At 34.8% G+C, this 23,449-nt stretch overlaps 3 protein-coding genes, 1 long non-coding RNA gene, 5 other non-coding genes and 1 pseudogene across 9 annotated transcripts; 7 read left to right on the top strand and 3 right to left on the bottom strand.

The window, feature by feature from the left end:
- The first annotated feature begins 1,803 nt into the window (after positions 1 to 1,803).
- On the top strand, positions 1,804 to 4,504 carry LOC141661823 (uncharacterized). The gene is made up of 2 exons (XM_074468830.1): positions 1,804 to 2,805; positions 4,236 to 4,504. The coding sequence occupies exons 1-2, from the start codon at positions 1,861 to 1,863 to the stop codon at positions 4,311 to 4,313; spliced, it is 1,023 nt and encodes a 340-aa protein (XP_074324931.1). The 5' UTR covers positions 1,804 to 1,860; the 3' UTR covers positions 4,314 to 4,504.
- A 714-nt stretch (positions 4,505 to 5,218) lies between these two features.
- Positions 5,219 to 6,466, bottom strand: LOC141661822 (transmembrane emp24 domain-containing protein p24delta9-like; annotated as a pseudogene).
- A 1,012-nt stretch (positions 6,467 to 7,478) lies between these two features.
- Positions 7,479 to 8,510, bottom strand: LOC141724951 (SPX domain-containing protein 4-like). The gene is made up of 3 exons (XM_074527274.1): positions 8,126 to 8,510; positions 7,834 to 7,990; positions 7,479 to 7,749 (listed from the first exon to the last, which is right to left on the bottom strand). The coding sequence occupies exons 1-3, from the start codon at positions 8,339 to 8,341 to the stop codon at positions 7,589 to 7,591; spliced, it is 534 nt and encodes a 177-aa protein (XP_074383375.1). The 5' UTR covers positions 8,342 to 8,510; the 3' UTR covers positions 7,479 to 7,588.
- A 1,361-nt stretch (positions 8,511 to 9,871) lies between these two features.
- LOC141723316 (uncharacterized) lies at positions 9,872 to 13,473 on the top strand. The gene is made up of 2 exons (XR_012576235.1): positions 9,872 to 10,588; positions 13,090 to 13,473. It is a non-coding gene; the product is annotated as an uncharacterized LOC141723316 (long non-coding RNA).
- Positions 10,243 to 10,344, top strand: LOC141663016 (small nucleolar RNA Z157/R69/R10). Its single transcript, XR_012551110.1, has one exon. It is a non-coding gene; the product is annotated as a small nucleolar RNA Z157/R69/R10 (small nucleolar RNA).
- On the top strand, positions 10,389 to 10,484 carry LOC141663017 (small nucleolar RNA SNORD96 family). The gene has a single exon (XR_012551111.1). It is a non-coding gene; the product is annotated as a small nucleolar RNA SNORD96 family (small nucleolar RNA).
- Positions 11,465 to 11,558, top strand: LOC141663014 (small nucleolar RNA Z157/R69/R10). The gene has a single exon (XR_012551108.1). It is a non-coding gene; the product is annotated as a small nucleolar RNA Z157/R69/R10 (small nucleolar RNA).
- On the top strand, positions 11,604 to 11,693 carry LOC141663023 (small nucleolar RNA R11/Z151). Its single transcript, XR_012551114.1, has one exon. It is a non-coding gene; the product is annotated as a small nucleolar RNA R11/Z151 (small nucleolar RNA).
- On the top strand, positions 11,736 to 11,830 carry LOC141663050 (small nucleolar RNA SNORD96 family). Its single transcript, XR_012551137.1, has one exon. It is a non-coding gene; the product is annotated as a small nucleolar RNA SNORD96 family (small nucleolar RNA).
- A 4,139-nt stretch (positions 13,474 to 17,612) lies between the features above and the next one.
- LOC141661820 (transcription factor MYB16-like) lies at positions 17,613 to 23,239 on the bottom strand. Its single transcript, XM_074468828.1, has 4 exons — positions 22,441 to 23,239; positions 19,620 to 19,773; positions 19,354 to 19,483; positions 17,613 to 18,722 (listed from the first exon to the last, which is right to left on the bottom strand). Exons 2-4 carry the CDS (start codon positions 19,750 to 19,752, stop codon positions 17,876 to 17,878), a joined length of 1,110 nt encoding a protein of 369 aa, XP_074324929.1. The 5' UTR covers positions 19,753 to 19,773; positions 22,441 to 23,239; the 3' UTR covers positions 17,613 to 17,875.
- Between the last annotated feature and the right edge of the window lie 210 nt (positions 23,240 to 23,449).

Genomic DNA, 23,449 nt, shown 5'->3' with positions numbered 1-23,449 from the left:
ATTTTACATGGATAAATCTCATCCGTTGACTACTCCAATGGTGGTTAGATCTTTAGAACCAGATAAAGATCCATTTCGACCACGAGAAGATGATGAAAAAGTTCTTGGTCCTGAAATCCCATATCTTGGAGCAATTGGTGCACTTATGTATCTTGCGAATAATACAAGGCCAGATATTGCCTTTGCTGTCAATTTATTGGCTAGATTTAGCTCTGCTCCGATGGCCAGACATTGGAATGGGATCAAGCATATATTTCGTTATCTTCGTGGAACCGTTGATTTTGGGTTATTCTTTGCAGAAAACTCGACATCTCAGTTGATTGGATATGCAGACGCTGGATATCTGTCAGATCCTCATTTTGGAAAATCACAAACTGGATATGTATTCACATATTGCGGTACAACCATTTCATGGAAATCCACGAAGCAAACTACAGTGGCAACCTCAACAAATCACTCAGAACTAATTGCAATTCACGAAGCCAGTAGAGAATGTGTTTGGTTGCGATCTATTATCAAGAACATTCAAGAATCATGTGGATTGCCGGACATCACGAGAAGTCCTACTGTTATGTTTGAGGATAACACTGCATGCATTGATCAACTCAAAGAGGGATACATCAAAGGAGACAGGACGAAGCACATTTCACCAAAATTCTTCTATACTCATGAGCTTCAAAAGAATGGAGAAATTGATGTACAACAAATTCAATCATGTGACAACCTTGCAGATTTATTCACAAAATCATTACCAAATTCAACCTTTGCAAAGCTGCGACATAACATTGGAATGCGTCGACTCAAGAATATGCTGCAACAAAATTCCAGTGATTGATGTTTTCTTCCAAGGGGAGATTGTACTCTTTTTCCTTCGTTAAAGTTTTTATCCCACTGGGTTTTTCTTTGACAAGGTTTTAACGAGGCAATTGATGATCCACACTATCATGACAATCAAAGGGGAGTGTTGTAATATAGTGATTGCCATGCATGTGGTCAATGAATCAAATAGTAGGGCTATGATTTATAGGAGTAGAATTTGTGTATGCATTTAATGTTCTTGGCTTCTTGCAAATTCACATTGGCTATAAATAGCCACACTCGGTAATGAAGAAAGATGCACCCGAGCTTTCTTTCTATGCTCAGCTTCTTACCTCCTTCTGTTAAATTTAGTAGCTCTCCGGTTGTTCTTTTATAGCTAGGATATTACAATATTTTGCAATATTTCATCTACACTTCCAAATAAGATAAAAATTATAAGGCTCCGTTTGGGAGTGTTGTTGAAAAATGCTGTGCTATGAAAAAAAGTGTCGTGATGAAAATTAGATGACTGTTTGGTATTTTTTTAATTTATTAATATTTTGAGATATATTATATTAAAATAATATTTTTGAGAAGGTCTGATGATGAAACTGATAGCTACTTCAGCTTTTGCCAAAAGCATATGCAGCAACTTTTAGACCAAAAACGTTTTTTCAAACATCAGCTTTTAAAATTTACCAAAAACCTTAATTCTGACAGATTTTCAATAAAAAACTGTTGTAATTATCTGAAATAGCAATATGAAACGGGGCTTAAGAGTGTAATTATAAGTCGTATCATTTTTATTTGGGTGACAATTTAAAAGAAATAATAAATTCTCAAATTTGAATAAATCTAGTTTCTTTTTTTAGTCCTTATTTTTCTCATTCCCGAAAAATTAGGATCGGAATTAAAATAATCGAACATTTCACTTACTCGTCGCCACGCGTTACCGACACATATCTTACACCACAAGTTCCCACTATAAAGTCATATAATATCTCTTACACACACATTTGTCACTCTCAGATCTAAAAACTACAACAAAAAAACAACCAAACAATGTCGTATTATCCAAAAGGCCACCACGGCGAGGACGAAGTTGATGATTTCGACGCCTACGATCCGACGCCGTACGGTGGCGGTTATGACATTCATCTGACTTACGGCCGCCCTTTGCCGCCGTCTGAGGAGACATGTTACCGTGCTAATTCAGCTGGGTCTGGTGGTGGTGGGTTTGATTATAATCGGCCTCAGTATTCTACTCAAGCTAAGCCTTCTGCTTATGGGAGTGATGCTGTTGATGATGAGTATAAGAGCTATAACCGACCCGCGACCCGACCCGGGTCTCGACCCGGTGCTTCTGGTGGTGGGGTTGATGAGAGTGGGTATGGTGGTGGGTCTGGCGGGCATGGGAGGAAGTCGGGTCATGATAGTGAATACGGGTCGGGCGGTGGATGCGGGTACGGGTCGGGTGGTGGTGGGTATGGGAGGAAGAGTGAGTCGGAGGAGTATGGGTCGGGTGCTGGTGCGGGTTATGGGTCGGTTGGTGGTGCCGGGTACGGGTCGGTTGGTGGTGCCGGGTACGGGTCGGTTGGTGGTGGTGCCGGGTATGGGTCAGGTGGTGGTGGTGGTGAGTATGGGTCGGGTGGTGGTGGGTATGGGAGGAAGAGTGAGTATGAGCAGCATGAGCAAACTGGGTCGGGTTACGGGTCGGGTTATGGGAGGAAGAATGAGTCGGAGGAGTATGGGTCTGGGTATGGGAGGAAGACTGAGAGTGAAGAGTATGGGAGGAATCCTAGTTCTGAATATGGGTCGGGTGGTTATGGTGGGAGGTCAGAGAGGACTGAGTATGGGGGTCATGAATCTCGTGTGAGTGAGGGGTATGGAGGATCGGGGTATGGGCGTTCGGAGGAAGAGGAGTATAGGAAGCCTAGCTACGAGAGACGTGGAGGCGGTGATGATAGTGATGATGAGAAGAAGAAAAGATATGGGCACAAGAAATATGTGAGTTTCGATATATCCTCAATCCTTTTTAATTCAAGTTGTTTGTTTTTACATAGATGCTGCATTTTGATTAACTTGTATGTGACTTGTGCCTGCAAATGAGCAACTCTAATGCATGGTGATATCATATGTTAGTTTTAAAATGTAGAACCGGATATACACAATGATCAGTCGTCAACTAGTAGACAGAAGAAAGGAAGAAGAAGCCTTTGGTATATGGGCTTTAACTTAAATATTGCAATGACTATAGATAAGTTAGATCCAGAGCAAATCTAATGCATACATATTCCTTTAATATGATAATAGAATAGCTATAGCCCACACATAGTTATAGATTACCGTGTCACTTCACCATCCGAAAAAATTTAGTTCATTGAAAGCTAGTTTAGAAACAAGAATTGGACCGAGGTTTTATGTAGTGGTTCTGAAAATATGGTCATAACCTTAACATTGACAATTTGACATGCTTGCTCTTAGCTGGGGTTATAAATTTTTTGTAACACCAAAAACCTCTTAAATAATGTAAGGATTATATTTAGGCTTCAGAATTGTCTTGTAGTTTACTGTTGTGCAAACTTTTGTGTGCATGTTTATTTCTCAAATTAAAGGAGAAGTCGACGACTCATTCATATATAATATATATTCAATTTGTTTGTGTAATAACAGTTTAGCCTACTTGAAAAGTATACCTATGGATGTGAGGAAGAAATAGTATGACCTGTTAAGTAACATAAAACCTTAATTGTTACCTTTCTTGAATGGGGACTTTCCATCATTTATTATTGTATAAAAGGTCAAGTTAGAAACTTTGAAAGTTTGAATATGTATCCTATATTTAGTTTTTTAGTCGCATCTAACATTATTTCAAATGTTTATATATCTTAAATTCCGTATACATACGTATACGGTATATTCAAGTTACATGAAGCAATTACACCAACCTGAAATGAAAACTTTTCTTCTACCAAATACATAACATAATACACAATTTAGATATTGTTACACGATTTTTTCATGCAGTTTTAAGCCTATGGGAAAAAATGTCTCCTCTCATTTTTAATTTTTGTTCATCGATTTGCTTTCGAGTATACTGCTTTATATATATATATGGACAGAAGAATACAGCAATTGAGTTTCAACTTGCGAAAACTAAATTATATTCAAGGCTCAAGCCAATTACCAACTTTTGGTTTGATTATGAAGTTTAATGATTATGCTATTGAATTCAAATGGATTGTAAATGATATGGCATAAGAGAGCCATCTTGGGTATGTATGTGGGTAGGTACTAGGTACTATGTTGTACTAGTAGTATTATAGTGTGTCAACTGTTAGTAGTATTATAGTGTGTCAGCTGTTATCAGCATAGGGTAATTAAATAATTAAGAAACTTTTCTCTGATTCGTCTTCATTCTTATTATAAATTGGCAGGGCGATAATGACTCTGATGATGATGATGAGAAGAAGAAATACCGCCAGCATCACCAGCGCAAGCACTATGATGATTGAGCAGGGCCTTAATGGATCTGCTTAATATATCTGCTGCTTCTATCTACTACATAAAGGAGGCATGCTTTTATTTCTAAGTAATTTTCCATCGTGTGATTTGAGCCCTTGCCTTCGCGCAATGGCAGGATGTGGCTAAAATAAAGTTGTTTTATGTGCACAATAAGTGTGATTTTTAATAAACAATTTCCAGACCTTCTGTGTTGTTTTACAAAAAATACCTTTTGAATAGATTTCTGATTTTGTTGGAATTGTTAGTATGGTTAGCCGTAGGTATGGTAATAAGTAATAACCCAGTTCCCAGTTAACGGAATCAAAGCCCTTGGATGCATTTGTAGCATTTGGAATTGGACTATGCTACAATTTGAGATTACAGGTGAGAAAATGCAACACAACTGCTCGGAAATAGCTTTTCCCTTACCATAGCTAAACAAATCCAGATTGGTAAATATAAAATTGTACTCAGTTTGATGTATGATGAAGAAATTGGAAAGCCAAGGAAAACTACAACTTGAAAGGGATCCATCCTGCCAATGTGTTTCTGTAGTCATCATATATAAGTTACTGGCCATTTGTTCTCTTTGTATTAGGGTTAAAAAACTGAATATGGAATTACCAAGATTAAAATCTGCAGATCAACTTAACACAAGAAGAGTCTTATATCTCCATAATACTTTCAAGGGAACTTATCCCCAACCATCGTTGGATGAGATACAACAGCCGTAACGTTTCATTGCGGTAGCTCATTGCGGCAGGTGTATCTCAGCCAAGTTGGTAGGAGTATATGTTATAGCACCGTTGTCCGCTAAGGCAGGCGTGTGAGTGTGTTTAATATAGTTTCACCGGTTTTTAAAGTAGCACAAAAGTAAAAGGGCATTTGTATGCATTATGTATTGGGATTTTACATGTTACCCTTCTAAGTTAGATTCCTTAATCTTTAGAAATGTGGTTAAAATGTTTAATGCAACAACAAGACAATGTTATAAGATGTGCCTATTAGGAGTTCAGCTTCAAAATTGTATTGAAACACACAATCAGCACACCCTGAACCTCACAGTACAAAAACTTAAGGCCCAGAACCAAAATGTTCCGGTGGATGTAAAACTAAAGGAGCTTCTTCCTCTCGAAAAATGTCTTCAGATGCCATAACTGCAATCCAGCCACCGATAAGCAAACCAGCAGAGACAGAATGCTAAAAGTCGCCATATTTGAATTAGTTGATCGGTTAAGTGCTTGCATTTCTTCCTCCCTACGATCACCAGAACTTGTAGAGATTATAATTAGCAAAGCAGTGATCATAAGCTGTGTCGATGAGTTTCTTTTCTTACCTTTCACGGAGATAGAACATCTCATCGTGAACGATATGACAGTATCATACAGTTTCTTGAGCTCAAGTTCCATGACCTAGGGAGACAAAACAGAAAACAATGCAGCTTATAATCTCTATAAATGGTAAAATGAAAATGACCGCTCAAGACATTCATCGTCTGCAGATACCTGGTAGCATAAAAATTTATAAAGTACTTACATCAATTTGCCCTTTCTTAGCAACCTTGGACCAATCTTTTGCAGCAACGCCTGATTTCCAGTCAAAATCGACAGAGAGAGTGACTGCAGGCTTGTGATCAGGTGCCCAAAAACAAGCCATGTAATCACCCGTTTCAGCTGCAGTAAACGCGTATGTCCCTGAATCCACATGATCCGAATAGTGATAGTTGTTCCCATGCGGTGAAGTCACCTACATGAATGGATTCAGACTACTATCAATTAACCTTCCACCTCTGTTTGCTTCAATGTTTTTCTCTTTTCCCTAAATTAATATCAATTTTTTATCTTATAAACAACGCTGATCATAACCTAGCAACAATCATTTAGGCTATAGCACTAACAAGAGGTTGCTGATTCACCGTTGAGTATTTAAATTTATGCAATTGACCGTTACCTCAGAAAAAAAACTCAACATAAAATCATGGAACATAATGTGATGCAGAGAATGATGAACATAATGGCATTCGTACCCGGATGGTGATTTTATGGGACTCGGGGATAGGCTTGACATCGGTAATGACAGAGTACTTTCCGACGGTCATGGAACTGCTCTTGATGTCCTCTGTTATGCATTTTGTGCTCCCTGATTTTAATTCAAACCGCATTGCCCAAACGAATGGCGACGAACAAGATATCAAAATCACAAGAATTAAGATGGTCTCAGATCTCCACATTGCCTATGTAAATATAATTTTAGGGTTTGTAAAGCAGATCATAGAAATGGAAGTTTAAAAATAGGAAGAGAAGAATCAATATTTTGTTCCTGTGCATGGACTCAGGATCTGGTTGTTAGTTTGTCCACCAAAAGATAACTAACCTTGCCTATGTTTTACATGTCAGCATTTTGTAAAGTGTGGATCCCACCTTATGAAAAAATTAGTTACTCTATTTAAGGATTCATACATTTGCTAAAAATGATAACTTAGTAATCTTATTTTCTTTTTACTGATTAGGCTTGTATGTCTTATAAATAAGTATCTGATCTCGGGGGTGAGTGGGAATGGAAACCAGAACCTGGGACGATAACTTGTAGCCAAGAACCAAATCTTCAGATTCGGATTGTGAGTGCTACTCTGCGTATGTAAAGTCTAAGAGAAGCAATTGATTTGCAATCTAATGCATCAAAGACTTCAGTACAGGGGAAAGAACAAATCGCCATCGCAATATTAGAGGTTTTTGAAGCTAAGAACTTAATATTCCCAGCTTCTTGATTTCCTACTCTACTGAAAGGATGTTTACAGTAACATATTTGGCTATGTCAGATAGCTGCCCTCAGAATTTTCTGTCATGTGAAATGTTGATAATTTTCGGCTTTCACTCCTGACGTGGGAAATTTCTAACCAGTTTAGGCTTTAAAGTAGATCTGCAACATTGCTATTGCTACCTAAAGTTGAAGCTGAATTCAGAAGATTTTGCTCACAAGTATATGCAAACAAGTTTAGCTTCAAATGCTTTTGTTCTGCTGATATCAATACTCGTAAAAGATAATTATATCAGCATTAAGCTGCATTAGATCCAACCTGCAAGTATCAATATTGCTAAAAATTACATTTGCTAACACACGAGCTTTTAGTTCAGACGTTTAAACGTGAATTACATGCCCCGTTGAGTGCTGAAAGCCTAAAAGTAATACAGAAGATCTAGATATATTAACCTATATAGTGTACACAGCACAGCGCTCCACATAGTTATACAATGAGCACTTTATACCGTAAATTTCTCCCACAGCGTCAGAGGAGGAAGGCAAGATTTGCCTCACAATCTTGGAGTAGTTGTGTCAGAGGTTCTGCTGTGAAGTAGGGCTGCTGACGGACCAGGTGGATAAATGGAATACGCAATGAGCCCCCTCCCCCAGTTCGTTTATCATGCTTCTTCAGTATCTTTGTTAGTCCTGTTGATGAAGAAATAAAGTAAGGGGTCAGGGCTCATACTAGGCTGCAGGAAGAAATTGTAATTGTTATCATAGTTGTTTTACCGAGATAATTTAAGAAGCAATAGTTTTTTAGCACCACCAGCTCCGCTTGAATGTTGAAAAAATCAATAAGAATACGAATGATCACATCATGGAGTTCAGTTCTACGCGTTCCACTCCTAATGATCTCCCTCACTCTCTCAATTCTCGCATTCAAGTCCTGTTGCAGTACAGAAAGGTGCTGTAGTTACTTTGTTAAATTATATCGAAACATTTGGATACTGGAGTTGCAATCCTGCAACAAAAAGGTAAAAAGATAGTGAACTTAATGCTAAAACATATCCTAAAATTTCACCTGAAATTTGATGACAAGTTCTTCTTCCTCGTCCACGTAGAAATCATTAATCTTCCCAAGTTCTTGATGAAGTCTCAGAAGAAATCGGTGCTCCACATCATCTGTAAATGGGAAACGTTTGAGTATCTTTTTCAAGGTTTTGTAACACAAGTAATTGTCTCTCCATGCCGGTAGGATTTCTTCTATACGGATCCTGAACTCTTTTCCAAACTTCATTCCTCGAGCAAGCAATTCACTTAATTAGGTATCGATGCCAAGGTAATCGACATGAAAGTATATTAATAGAGTTGTTTCAAATCAACATTGTAAGATGTTGCTTGTAATGTAACAACGGATCGTCTGAAAAATCAATGAATCGAGTGGAATATTTCAAAGGGATATAGGATCTTTGTTGTTTTCGCTTTCTTAGCACAATTTACAAGTGTTTGTTTGAAATATAGCTTGTTTTACATGACTAACTCTTCCTCTGCTAGGCACACTCCGGAACAGCCTAATTGTTTAATGCAACTAGCTTTACTAAAAACAGATTTAAAAGATGAATTATAATTTTGGAAGTTGCTTAACGTTTTCAACCAATTAGACAAACACCGGCAAATAGAAGAACTATGAATATACCCGAGTATATTCGTGTTAGAGGAAGACTCTTTCCAGGATCTTATATTTGTGTTCTTTGTATTTGTCTCGTTCGTTTAAAATATAAAGCAGGCTACGGAATAATCTATGTTGTTATGTTGTAGATTGATGTGGTTTCAGATTGCAAGCAGTATACATGAACAGAAACATTGTAAACAAACAAAAATTACAAAACCTTAGTCGGTTCCTGAACTCTGGGATACAATTTGATTATCAGAATCTCACTTCAGTGCAGCTGAATTGCCTATATGGCCTATGGCCTCCAGGACCTGATTAATATCAGTCCTCAATATTTTTAACTCTTTCTCTCCAAACCTGAATCTGACCAGGTCGTTATTGCGCCGAAAGTAACCGAGCCGAGGTTTTTAAACCGAAACAAATCAGAACCGGCGGTTGCGATTTTCAATTTTAGGTATTTCAATTTTCTCCAAAAACTTTTTTATCAAGGGTTTGTCTAGTGTGTGTTCATGGACACATGCTAAGCAAGTAAAATTTGGAGTGTTTTGATCGGTGGAGTTGTTGTAAATGCAGTATTATTAAGAAGTGTTGTGCTAAGTGTGTGTGCGCATGGTCACACTACAGAAAAACTGTTTTCAATAGTGGAGAGATTTTGAAAGATTATTAACACAAACATGTCCGTCATAATGTCCTTTCTCTCCTTAATTACACAATCTCGGTAGCACACGGATGATTTATTTTCTTTTATTAATTTTTTTCTTTTCTTTTCTCCTCCATCTCTTCTATTCTCTTTATTTCAAAAAATATCGGGAACACAGCGTTATTGACAGAACATAAATCTATTGTTTACATATTTTACATTTTTTTAGAAAGTGTGCGACACGCATTTTAAGGTGCGTAAAAAGTATAATTCTGTAATTTTTTTTTATAAATTTGTTTTTCTGAATAAAAATTAAAACATTCAACTTTTATTCAGAAAAAGAATACAAAATAATGCTGGATAATACAGGTGCCAAAAGTTTAACTAACAACATGTTTGGGCTCGAAAAATATAATGGGCTGGGCCAATAATTTGCTTAAACCCTAGTTGTATACAAAAAAGCGGGCCTATATATCACCTAAGCAGCCTCAAGGGTTTAGTAAACCACCTGCGCCTCCGCAACTATTTTTTCTCTCTCAAACACTCGTAAATCGTTTTATTATAATTTTAATATATAATGACGATTTAGCTAATGAAATTGGGGCGAACTAATCAGTATTTGCAAAACCCAAAGTGTAAAAATCGTCAAATAACAAGCTGTTTGTTTAGCTCTGAAAAGAGCCTTAATAATATGCATTCTCATATCCTATTGCCTTGTGGTGACGCAGACTCTCTGCAATTACCATTTGGGACTTGCCATGAGATTTACATTACTTGCATAATTTTATATGTCCATAGTTAGACTTGTGTTTGACAAGTTTCGAACTCTCGACTTCCCGTAAAATGAGAGTAATGTTTTAAGTATGATTTGTAATAGAGTTAAGTGATTGATGTGGTGATGAGGCTTATGTGGACTAGAGTTTCTGAATCCCTGGGGGTTTAATTTCCTAGGTTCTGAAGACAACCCCTTGGCTATCTGAACATTATTGGTCAGTTATTAATATTTGATTGTTGTATGTTGTGTTCAATTTGGTGCTGATGAGGAGATTAGAATTAAAATACACCATCTTTCGGGACTGAATGGCTTTTTTAAGCTGCTTGTTGATTAATTCTGCAATTCTGAGGCATTTCTTCTATTTGAACTTTTTTTTTTTTGCTTTTTGCTGTTTTTAGTGCAAACAGAATGGGGCTGAGTTTTACGGAGATTAAATCTGTGGAAGAATCGGAATGTGGTAAGAAAGATTCGTTTTAATTTACTTCTGTTTGCGTTACTTTATTTGCTGATTTATTTAAATTTTTTGCTGTAGAGTTTTAATTACCACTTAATTTGTTCAATTGAATTGTGTTGCACATAAACTTGTCATATTAATCAAACAGATCTTTCTTGTTAATTATAGCTTTTGTTTGAGTTTGTTCGAGTTGTTGGATAAACCCTTATTGATAGAATAATGTAGTGGAAATGTAATCAGCCAAGTGAACTAAGAGAAGACTAAGCTTAATGGTGTCTCAAGCTGCATTTTAAGTTTTTCGCAATTTCGATATTATTAATTAAGTTTAAGTTGAATCTTATTTTATTTGATTTGTCTGTTCTAGCTAAGTCTATCGATTGGGGTTTACATATTTGATTAATTGCAAATATTGCAATGTATCTGTTATGTGGCATAGCAGTGCAAACTAGTTATTAATTGTATTTATGAACTTGCGGCTTGATCAAATTATAACTTCTCTGTCTTCCGACAATTTTTCTATAAAATTGAGGTGGATTCAATCAATATTCGCACAGCCCGATTGACCAACAATCGTCACAAAATAAACTTTAGTTTTGGCACAATGGTGGTCTAATGATTACCTATATGTGGAATGCAATATAGTGTTCTCATATCCTATTCCCTGATGGTGAGACAGAATCGTTGCAATTAGCATTGGGGACTTGCCATGGGAATTACATGCACACATCTGTTTCGAGATTGAATTAGTTTTTAGCTAAAGTTTCTTTCGTTTTATCTTTGGAGTTTAAGTATGTTACAATGTCTAGAGATGGATTTGGTATGCTATGTTTTAATGTCTAGAGATTGATTGGTATGTTATGTTATTAAGTCTAGAGATTGATTATTGTTGTGATGAGGCTTATGTGGACTAGAGTTTCTGATCTGGGTTTAATCCCCAGTTCTGAAGACAACCCCTTGGCTGTCTGAGCATAATCATAGAAGATGCATATTTTGTTTGTTCGTTTTGGTTAAATTCTAGGTGCTTGGGATTATAAATATTTAATATCTTATAGGATTTTAGTGATATTGTATATAATCTGTAATCTGTTTGTTACACACACTGCAGCGTTTATTGATTATATATATGTTTACATTGTACCTATTCGATTTGGTGCCGGTGAGGAAATCAGAATTAAAATACACCATCTTTCGGGACTGAATGGCTTATCAAGCCACTTGTTGACTAATTCTGCAATTCTGAGGCCATTCTTTGCTAACAATTATTTTGAATTGTTTGATATTTCAATGAAAACTATATATATTGGAAGCATGAAAATTTATTTGGTGGAGAATAAAAAAGTATACAAAGGATATGATGTGTATATATTATACTTGGAAATGGTAAATTATACTCTTGGGGGTGTGTGTGTGCAAGCACTAGTACTAAGGCTCTGTGAGAAACAAAGTTTGCAGAGGCCTGTTAAAAATATAGTGCGAAAATAACTGATGGGATTCGCTTTGCAGCTTGCAACTTATTTTACTTGCTGCCTGTATTTCCTTTACATTTCATTATCTTAAATTATTCTGGTGGCTCTTGAATTTTAACAGTATTTGATATGTACACATAACATACTCGATCTGTATGAAATACCTCTCAACATTAGGAAGCTATTATTGCTCATTTACCTAGTTTGTTTCCGTGTTACTATTCCTGTTCCAATTTGTGTTTTCTTTGAAGCTTAGTGTTTGGTTTGCTCAAGTTTTTGGTGTAAATCATTGTTTGCCTATTTTCCCCGCTGGTCTGACTAGATAGGTGAGTACAGGATGCTTATTTGCGTGATTATTTGTACCTTTTTCATTCTCAAGTGAAAATTAGCAACATTTATCCTAGAAAGGGTGGGACTTGAGATCATTTGTTTTTTTGAATGTCCCTTTATAGCTGAAAAATATCAAGTATGCTGGTCTTCTAGTCCTTGCATTGGCATATTATCCGCAACTATAACACTTGCATATATTGCTGTTTTGGTGAAAACAATAGAACTCTAACTCCCACCATGGCCCTTGTCACCACACCATTCTGCTAAGCGATTTTATCAAGCAAACTGGTTTACCTAATACGAAAAGTCTGCAGTAGCAAATCTACTGGTATTGCTATGACATCAGTTTTAAGAGTCTTCTAGTTGACTAGGCTGACATCAGTTATATTTTCTGCACTTGGATATGACTTTGGTAGATCTTATCATGTATTTCCGTCACTGATACGTCCTTGCTGGGTTTTTTGAATAATGCAGTTGATCTCTTTGGCAGTAAGATTGATAAAATTAAGCCAGCCCAAATTAGTTTTCAGATAATATAACTTTGTAGTTGTTGCAATAGCAGACTCTTATCGACTTTATGAGCAATATAATTGCAGATAGTTTTTAAGATACATTTCTTTATCAAAATGCAGTAGTAAAATTTCTAATAACAAATTTTACACTTTCAATTAAAATGTCCTGTTTTATGACTATATCTTATGTTACCAGTGGTGGTGTAACCAAGTGAGATGTGATTGTTCACGAACATTGTGTTGGTATGACATTCGGTTTGAACTCGGCGGACTGTTCAGAACCAACCGGACTGTTCTAACTGGAGCTGCACAGAGGTCCAAACCAGGACGGACCTGGACCATACTCAAGATCGGATTTTATCAAAATTATGGACCTGCTTTATCCAGTCTTGGGACCAGACCAGATCGGAAAAACTCAGATTGGACCAGGGCCAAAGACCGAATTTTTTCAATTTTTAGGAGTGGGTAGACACGGTTCAGGTTACAGGTTAAGACCAAAATTTGTGTGTAGTTTATAAAATTTGTATTAGTTTGTTTATGTTCGAAGTTATACTTATTCAAGTCGTTCCAATTATTTCAAGCTCGGCTTTGCTTCAATGCTTCTAAGGTTTTTGATTTTGATTTATAAGGTTTATAAATGAGAAAAACATGATGAAACAGGTCACTTCGAATTGGTTCGTTTATGTTAGAAGTTATACTTATGCAAGTTGTTCCAATTATTTTGAGCTCGCCTTGATTTTAAGGTTTTTGATTTTGATTATAAGGTTTATAAATGAGCAAAACATGATAAAACAGGTCAGTTCGTATGTGTTCGTTTAAGTCCATTCCAAATATTTTATGTTTTTTTCGTAGGTAACCCGCAGCGGCAACATTTGGGTGCGCACTGGGTAAATCTTACGGGCTCACGTAATAGTATAATCCTAAATTGCATTTTGTAGGTTTCCAGTTGCACAACTTTAATTTTTTACGCATACTTAAAGGGGTATAAAAATTATATTTTCGCATACTTTTTTCTATTTTTTTTCTCTGAACTAAAAGTTAATATATATATTTTTATTCAGAAAAAGAAAATTAAAATAATAATTTATTTAATTATCATGTTTATTTATTTTAAAATACGCGTAAAAAATTTAAAGAAACTAGAATTTTGGGACGGAGGGAGTAATAATTTTACACTTTCATGGCAAAATGTTTAATCTTACTTGTCATATAAATGAAATTTATTGAGAGGTCCTTAATATGATGTAACTTGTGATCGTGGTCCAATTGGGCGGGACATATATATAATACTCCCTACGTCCCTCCCAATTGTTATCGTTTCTTAGAAAGTGTCCAGCACGTATTTTAAGATAAATAGAAAGTATAGTTCTATTTTTTTTTAAAAAAATTTTCTTTTTCTGAATAAAAGTAGAATATTTAAACTTTTATTCAGAAAAATAAAATTTTAAAAAAAAAATTAAAGAATTATACTTTTTATTCATTCTAAAATGTGTGTCAGACACTCTCCCAGAAACGATAACAATTAGGAGGGACGGAGGGAGTAACAAATAAAGCATGTACAACTCAATGTTGAAAATACACCAGAATTTTATTGCTTGCAAATATAATCAAACCAACGTACTCTCTTTTGCTTAGTAAAGTCCAAGTACTCAGAAGTCAGTCTATGAATGAGATTTATTGTGAGGAGGTCTCATTGAACTTGATGATGAATGCCGTATTTATATCCACCGAATTTGTGGGGGGGAATTTTTACCATGCTGAATTGTATCCAAGACAAGATGAGGTAAATTCTCTAATATGAGTTGTCAAGGTCAGTGACACTGAACAAGATAGAAGTGAAAGATGCTCATGCTTCTTCTTTCTTCTTTCGGGCGGACGACTGTTTTCGGAGATTTCTTTAATTTTTCGGTTAGATGATAAATTTTTTAGTCAAATCAAGAAATTTTTTTCATGAAAAATAATTATTACTTTATGCACACCCTATCAATAATAATAATAATCTACTTTGAAACAAATTTTCAAGTTTTTTTCGGCGATACATAACTGTGTATAAATTTGTGAACAAACAAGAATCGAATTGTCGATGAGTTCGATACATAACTAACTGCGTATAAATTTGTAAACAAATGAGCAGAGGCGGATCCTCTAAGGGGCAAAGGGGCATCTGACCCCTATTAAAATTTTAATTTAGTTAAATATGTATATTTAAATCATATAAAAATTAAAAAATGACCCCCTTAATTTTTCCAGAAAAAGATTGCCCCCCTATTTAAAGTTATTTCATTAAGGCAAAAATATTCTTGGTTTTCTATGTTAGTAAAATTGTTAGTTATTCTAACGGTTGCAAATGAAAAGAGAATTTTTAGCTAAAAAAATCCTAATAATCCAATATATAAAATCGTATTTTTGAATTTTTCCAGTCGAGGTCGAGCCTCAAGACGAACTCGAGCAGAATATGTCAAATGCTCGGCTTGAACTCGTTAAAAGAAAATTCCGACCCCGCTTATATTCGAAACTGGATCCGCACCGCCAACAAGAATCGAGAATTGTCGATGAGTTGCTTCTCATCATGTGTCCTTGTTTATCACATGTTGAAATTAGTTACTCATAAGATCTATTACATCCATTCAATGTGAAATAGAGAAGGGGATGAATGGGTTTAAAAATCCAGCAATGTTGAGGGAGACTTGAGAGGGAGAAGAAGTTACACAGACAACGGCAATAAACGCAATGGTAGTAGCAGGAGTAGTACGTAGTGCTCATGCATGGCTGTGTCATTCAATTAAGTATTAAATTGATAGCTCATGGGTTTCAGATATTGTCGTAGATTTGTCCACAAGTGATTAGTACTCGACGTGTCGGAATCATAATTTCAAAACAGTCGCAAGTCGAGGCTAATTGATAGTAGTATTAGCATAAATTTTTACGGTGTATTTGATTTGGATTTTAGATGATTAAATGTAATTCATAGTTTTTGAAATATTATTGTTGATTTTAATTTTACGTAAATTTTGACAAAGTTGATGAAAAATAGTGAGATTCTTAATTAACTACAAGAAAAACGTCAATAAACAATTGTTCAGGATTATGTGTAAAATGCCAAAAATTGATGTAAAAGACATCAATAAACGATTCATTTAATTGTTAATGCAATACAAGAAAAATATCAATAAACAACGTAAATAAATAACGGTTCATTAATTTATTTGAATTTTTCATAAATCCATCAAAATCTCATCTAATTTGGGAAAAATTTAAAATATAAAAAATACACTAATAAATCCTTCAAAATCCACCAACTTTTAAAATTAAAAAAAAATCATGAATTTCTCAATACCATCAGAGTTTTATGAATTTTTAAAAATACAAATTGAATATCGCAAGATTTTGATTAAAATAATTAAATTCACTTAGTTTCAATAATCCTAGAAAAAATTAAAGACTTGATTGAATACACGCCACTTTAAAGATTTTGATTTTGTTAGTAATTTTATTTAAAAATTGAGATTTAAAAAAAAAGAATTTATTAATATTTTTCATACAAGTCAGGATTTCAGCTTACGTTAGCCCCGTTAACTCCGCTCTGTGTTAGTAGCAGCAACTCTGAAACCAGAAATTTGAATGATGTATGTTTGTCCCACGTCGATCATGTCCTGTCATATTACCAGTGAAGAAGACCTTCCTATACTTTTGTAAAATCATCAATGCCAACTAACTTATCCATCAATTTAAAACTAGCTACTATTAAGCCAAGATACAGGACCATATTGTAGTATCTTCTTCTTCTTCTTCTTTCTTCAGCCCAGATCCATATTTAATCATTTTGGAACCATGCATATAATATTTTCTCCAACCCACCACACACCTCTAATCTTTAATTTAAATAAAAATTTAATTAATTAAAAGACGCCACTTAACGATGATTGAAAATTGAAATCGATGTTGTAGCCTGTTTTTCTAGTAAAGATTCTTAGAAAAGCATTTATTTGATTTGTTTCTATCATAATAACAATATATTGAAAATTCGACTATTGAGATAATTTTAGTCGCATTATTTCAACATGAAAATTAGATATGAAAATTAGATGCGATCCATCATAAAAATTTATCTAACTTCTATAAATCGAGTGTGATTAGTAATATCGAGTGTGATAAGTATTTTTATTTCCGCATTCCGTGGGATTTGAACCTGTAATCATGAGGATTATTCCTTTTTAAACAACTGGCCAACCCTTGCGGGCGTGATTAGTAATTTTTTTCCCGTATTAGCACAAGTATAGTTACGTCATTAGTTGCGTCATTGCCCCAAGAAAAAAAAAGAAAAGAAACATAGTTACCCTTTTTGAAACATGTTTAATCTTAGAACTTAAAACATGTAGCAATTTGGAACTTAAAACATGTTTAATTAAACGGATCAGGTCATGTATAACCGGATCGGATCACCTTAAATCCATATCCAATCCATTTATTATTTGGATCTTCCTTATCCAGATCGGGTTGCGGATCGGATAATTTTACGGTCAGTCCATATCCATTAAAAAGGACCCGTATCAGATCGAATCTCTACTACATTGACAGGCTTATTCGTGATGTCACGTATATAGTCCATTCATAATTTAAATCATATTCATATTTTTAAATCGTATTTGTAAATTATGCCAATAATCAAATTGCATTCCTATCATAATTTAGAGCCACTGTCGTATACAGAATGCAATATCCCCATAAAAACAATAATTGGAACCTTTCTTGAAGCAAAGATTGCGACGTGAAACTAACAGCAATAAAGGCCATCATTTAAACCAAATCTCCCCACTTTAACAAGGCATGCATTTGAGATTTGACCAACTCACAGTGTCTAAATTTACACTGCAGTAATTCTAAAAATACACCTCAGTAAATTATCTGTTTTATTCAGTACATGGCAACCAAGCAATGCAAGGGATCTACAAACAACTCAGAATGCAGTTTTAGAAACCAAGTTATAACACTGGTGAATCTGATGCAGAAGAGTTCACCACATTATGCGACGGCGACGTTTCCACCAAGTCTAGAACTGTGTTCCAGTAGATTTTGTTGGTTTCAGCACCGATATTGTCTGATTCTCCGTCACCCTCAGAGAAACTCCAGTCTCCAGAGGTATAGTTATTCATCAAAAGATCCGTAAACTTGTCTCCGAAATTCTCACTGGTGGCATGCACATTATCATAACCTAACCTCAGGCACTCATTTGACCATGTTTCCATGGGATTAATAATGCTTCTCAGTCCTCCCCATTCTTCTTCCCCGCCATCTTTCATGATTCCGTCTTCACAGGAGCCTGAAGAGTTCCTCATAAGCTCCACGAATGAGGCGGAGCTCTCCCCCATTCCAGTGCCAGAATAATTTACAGTGGACTTTGGAGACTCTACTTCACTGCCACAGCTACTACCGGCTGCAGAGACTTGCTTGGTCCAAATATCATTCAGTGTTTTTAGCTTGTCAAGATTTGGTAATGTTGGCATAGGTGGCATCACCAGCTTGTTGACAGAGATTAACGGCGAGGGAGGAAATTCTGGGGACTTAAGTTCGGATGAAGAGCGTAGTCTTGATTGTCTGACTAATCTTGCCTCGGCCTCGAGACGGGCACTCTCCCATTGAGTAATGTGGCTAAGATTAGCAGTGTTCTTGGAGGGACCTTTACTGTTAGACAAGATAGAATCACTTATAGGCTTGTGTGTGACTGGATCAATCCCCATTTTAGTTAGCCTTTTCTTAAGATGAGTGTTCCAGTAGTTCTTGATTTCATTATCAGTTCGATTCGGCAAGTGCGTTGCTATAGCAGACCATCTGTTTGATCATAAAGGAAAACGACAATCAAATTAGTACAATTTTTATAAGACATGGGGGCTCAAATTAAGGTCAATAATAAAACAAAAAAAAATCCTAGAAGTTATCAAAAATCATTCAAACCTCAGCAAGTATATACTATAGTATTCTATTCCCAAAAATCATATACACCATAAATTTCTGTCAATCTTACAGGAATAATCAAGAGTGGCCGCCTTAAGAGATACCGAATATTATTTACACCAGCATACACAAATGAACTGTGCATACTAGCAAGTCACGGCATGAAAGTAAAGGCCGTAATCTATAAGTGCACAGACAGTTTCTGGCAATGCTGCAGCAAGAAATTAATACTTTCTAATATTAAAATGTATCCGTTTTATACACTACATTAAGCTCTGTAATGTAACCATGCTTTGAACTGGATGAACATCTTTAAATGGTGTATAGTTGGAATTATGAATAAAAGCTGTTATAATTTACTAATGACAAATGGAGAAAAGATAAAAGCTACTGCAATGCAATATAAATTCAAATTTGTTGCCTTACAGATCAAGAACATAAAAGCTGTTATAAATTACTATTAACAATATGATATGTGGAGTACACATACATCCACTCATACTGTTACCTGTTCCCTAAAAGAGCATGGAGTTGAATAATAGTTTGTTCTTCCTGCAAACTGAATTTTCCTCTCTTAATATCCGGTCTAAGATAATTTGTCCATCTCAATCTGCAACTCTTCCCACATCTCTGAAGCCCTGTACAAACATCATATGTAATTACATTATTAAGTAAATAGTATTTTTAGTTTAACATTACAATAACATACTAAATTACTAAAGGATATATCTGTTTCCTTCGGTGAGTGAAAAGTGGTAAATATTGAGAAATTACCTGCTTTGGTAGGCAACGCTCTCCAGCTACCATGGCCATGTTCTTCAATGTAAGCTAGTAGTTTTTGATCTTCCTCGGGTGTCCAAGGCCCTTTCTTTAGTCCAAGCTTGTCACAGCATGGTGATCGACCCATTTTCACCTTCCTTACTTCCAACTATATATCAATATATCAAAAACAAGTGTTTGATATCATAGTTTTATATAACTGACTTGTACTAGTACTCTACATTTATTACGCCAGACAATCATCAAATAAGAGAGAGAAGGGGAGGAGGGGTGGCAGTAGGAGTAGTAGTAATTACAAAAGTGGCAGAGAAGGGAAGAATATATATAGGCTTATGTTCAAATGCAAACCATTTTCGACTACATTTTTTTAATGAATCGTATTTATTTATTTTTTGCCAAATCATGTTTATGTGCAGGAAAATACTGTAATAAATATTACAACGAAAAAAGAGGGTACAGTGTTTTTTGGGTATCATAGTATATGTTTGGCGAATTCTGTATATTTTCATGGTGAGTCCTGAAAGTTTGTAGCCGAACATGACCCTATATATATGCCATAAGTATATTAGAACTTAGAAGATCAAAGTAAGAGAATTATGCAAAATAGATCGAATTATAGAGTAATAAGAGTATAAGACAGAAGTGCCCTCGCATATATGACTTAATTGACATGACCTTGACACTATTGTCATTCTGGAAAAAAAAGGTTCTCTACTTTGAAATCATCTTGGATGGTAAGTGCAACAGACGAAAGTAAAAGAACTTACACCTACAATCGTACAAAAGAGACATGATATTTAATACTAGTTTTGTTCACACAGTTAAAGATAGTGTACAAATATAAAATTATATTTTTTAAACATATTCCGCCTCTCCTGATCAATTGTTAATAGAGTATTTGTTATTAACATATCAGCCCTCAAAGTATTCCTATATTTACAAAAAAACAAAAAAAAACCTATTTGTACATATCAACCCTGAAACAAAAAAAAAACAGTCTGGTTAGCCCTTAGCCTTATGTTTAGGTCTCGTTTGCAATTTTTCTCCAAAAGATACCATTTTCGGATCTGAAACAGCAGAATTCTAATAATATTTTCAGCCGGAATCTTCAAGTACAACACAGAATATTCAGAATTCTAATATAATTAAAAGATTGTTTGTAATCAAGTAACAATTCTTTAATATCTTTAATATAAAAAAAATTCACTATTTATAATTTTTATTAGTTTTATCATAGTTAATCCCTTAAATTAATCCCGGTAATAAGTTTGTACCCCTTTGTAGTTCATTTGAAAAATTATTTAATTGCACATTCTTCTTAGTAATTTAATCCCATGAGTATGATTTAGAAAAAAGATTAAAATTTAGTTCATAGGATAGTAGTTCTTTCAATTTGAAATTTGAGTAAACAAGCTATTAGTCTTGGGATTATAATTCCTTCAAACAAATATGGCCCTAGTATATGAACTTTTAGAAGTAGAACACAAAAAGGGAGTTTCCCCTAAAAAGTTGATCTTGTTTCTAATATAAATGTGTATTTTTTTAAGCTAATGCCAATATAGTAAAACTGAAGTGTTCTCTGAAGTTGAAACCTATTTAGAACTGAATATTAAGTTGAATTTGGTAGACTCCAAAATTTTGTAGCCATGAAATTAATACATTCTGCCGTAAGTGTCTAACTAAATCAAGATTCAGGAGTGTATCTTAAAAACAAAATATAATCGCCATATTTATACGACAACTCTGGACAACTTATCATTGTATATTCGAGCCTTGTAAAAGGCCATCTCAAAGAACTTACAGGTTGTGCCAGACTTGAATGCTCGAGTCTTATGTAAAAAGAATTTTTTTATAAAAGAACGATATTATCTGATCTTTGGCCCTGTGGTAATAATATTGAGGACTTTCTAATTTATTATTTAATAAAAATAAAAAGAAGTAGAATTGCAGCTATCATCTTCTTCCTAAGAGTTGAATACATGTAGACATTATATTTTTAAATGAAAAATAGACCTACAGAAAAGAGGACTCCTGGTATTAAAGGTTTTGTGCAATTGCAACTGGCTGGGTTAGGCCTGCGTCATAGATGGTATAAACACTGAATATTATTGTCATAAATAGTTTAAGTTTAAACATCAGTATATTTTATGGTCTATACTTGCATATACATACAATGTGTTTACATGCCCAGTTGCAAATAAATAAATAAGTTTACATACATACGATGAAAAGCGTTCCATCCCGTAACATCTAAAAAGAGATGTGTAGGAGCCAAGAGGCATCATGTCTCAAAAATATTGTTTAAGACATTATACTTGCTGCAAAGATTTACTCATGTTCTTTCTCACATGTCAGGCATGAAGGAAACATGGTAACTTAGCCAAATCGGTGGAGATTATGAAGATATGAGAGTATGGATAGAAGAAGTTCTAGAGAGTTTGATTACTTTTGTAAACAATGATTAAGCTGTTTGAATGAACAAAAGCTGATGAGTTGATTACTTTTGCAAACAATGATTTAAGCTGTTTGAATGACAAAAGCTGATGATCACTATCCTGTTTAAAAGGTAAAGAATATCTACGACAAATAGCATTTTTCTGCAAACAGTTATATAAATAGTGGCTTTACATATGGTGAATTACAACAGTTTCATTGTTAACAAGGTACGGTGAATAGAGTTTACAAGGCTGTTTTCCACTACATAGATAAATTATATAAATCATATCAACCTTAAAGCGAAGCATCAACTAGAAGAATGAAGAAATTCTAATGTAAGTTCAAGCAAAAAAATGACTCAAAAATTTCCATTTCTAACCTTTGTGTCGTTCGCTCAAATTCCGAACAGGTCTCCATGCTCTGCTTCTAATGCCACTTCTAACGAACAAGAGCCTGGAAGCAGTAACGTACATTAAAAAAATGTAAGCATCTTCAAGTATAGTAAATTAGTAATCATTTACGAACAAAACATATTGGATAATAGCATATAAACACTCTTCTCAGCATTATTTTGTTGCAAGTTATCATTAGTCACGAAAATGTTCCATTAGTGTTTATGCATAAAAAGGATTAAGACATTAGAATAGCTGCTCAATACAGAGGAATAGGTTGTTCAGTTAATTTAACAGTCTTTCTCGTAGCTTTGCGAAAAGAAACAAACTGTATAGACTGAACCTGAGATTAATTTAGTTCTATGTCTTGGTAATGCTAATAACATTAGGCAACAGAAACTAGGAACAAGTTTATATTAGCGTACATGACATGCAAGTTCAATAAAAGAACACATGTTTGTTTAGAACTAAAAAACATGTACAGTGGTAGCATGCATTTTCTAATTGAAAGAGTCTTTATCAGGACTTTCATCAAACAGATCACGGGCATATCCTACTTCTAGCTTCTTCCCTGAGTATAAGAATTTTATATGTTCCTTATTTGAGATAATAAATTAATAATCGATCTTAATCTTGTGAAGGAGGAGGGCGACCCGGTCAATCACCGTGGATCTATAATTCAACAAGTTCTTAAAAGATTGATATGCAAAGTAGTTAAAATTGACATGCAAAGTAGTTAGTAGTTGCAGCAAGGGCAGTAATGCTTGACACACAAATTACGCAAAATGGATATAGTCATTGTTATAATTTGACACGATAAAGCTAATTTGATCAATTTTTTTATATCTCCCTCCTTAAATTTATTTAAAGTACAAATATGAATGTCATTTATGCAGTGTTACAGATTTCGGAAATCGGAACTATTTGGTTGAGCTACCGATTTACGATTTATTGGATGATTTTTAAAAAATCGGATGATTTATCGGCGATTTATCG

This window comes from Apium graveolens, chromosome 5 (genome assembly GCF_009905375.1).
Source record: "Apium graveolens cultivar Ventura chromosome 5, ASM990537v1, whole genome shotgun sequence".
NCBI lineage: Eukaryota > Viridiplantae > Streptophyta > Magnoliopsida > Apiales > Apiaceae > Apium > Apium graveolens.
The sequence above is the reverse complement of the archived record's forward strand: the minus strand, read 5'-3'. Positions and strand labels throughout refer to the sequence as shown.

What these genes read in the sequence shown, in the direction of transcription:
- LOC141661823 (XM_074468830.1), top strand. Translation starts at nt 1,861, where the DNA reads ATGTCGTATTATCCAAAAGGCCACCACGGCGAGGACGAAGTTGATGAT. An exon ending in GATATGGGCACAAGAAATAT is followed by an intron (nt 2,806 to 4,235) that starts GTGAGTTTCGAT and finishes ATAAATTGGCAG; the next exon opens with GGCGATAATGACTCTGATGA.
- LOC141724951 (XM_074527274.1), bottom strand. Translation starts at nt 8,341, where the DNA reads ATGAAGTTTGGAAAAGAGTTCAGGATCCGTATAGAAGAAATCCTACCG. An exon ending in AACTTGTCATCAAATTTCAG is followed by an intron (nt 7,991 to 8,125) that starts GTGAAATTTTAG and finishes GTACTGCAACAG; the next exon opens with GACTTGAATGCGAGAATTGA. An exon ending in TTGCTTCTTAAATTATCTCG is followed by an intron (nt 7,750 to 7,833) that starts GTAAAACAACTA and finishes CTTCATCAACAG; the next exon opens with GACTAACAAAGATACTGAAG.
- LOC141661820 (XM_074468828.1), bottom strand. Translation starts at nt 19,752, where the DNA reads ATGGGTCGATCACCATGCTGTGACAAGCTTGGACTAAAGAAAGGGCCT. An exon ending in AGCGTTGCCTACCAAAGCAG is followed by an intron (nt 19,484 to 19,619) that starts GTAATTTCTCAA and finishes ATGTTTGTACAG; the next exon opens with GGCTTCAGAGATGTGGGAAG. An exon ending in CATGCTCTTTTAGGGAACAG is followed by an intron (nt 18,723 to 19,353) that starts GTAACAGTATGA and finishes ATGATCAAACAG; the next exon opens with ATGGTCTGCTATAGCAACGC.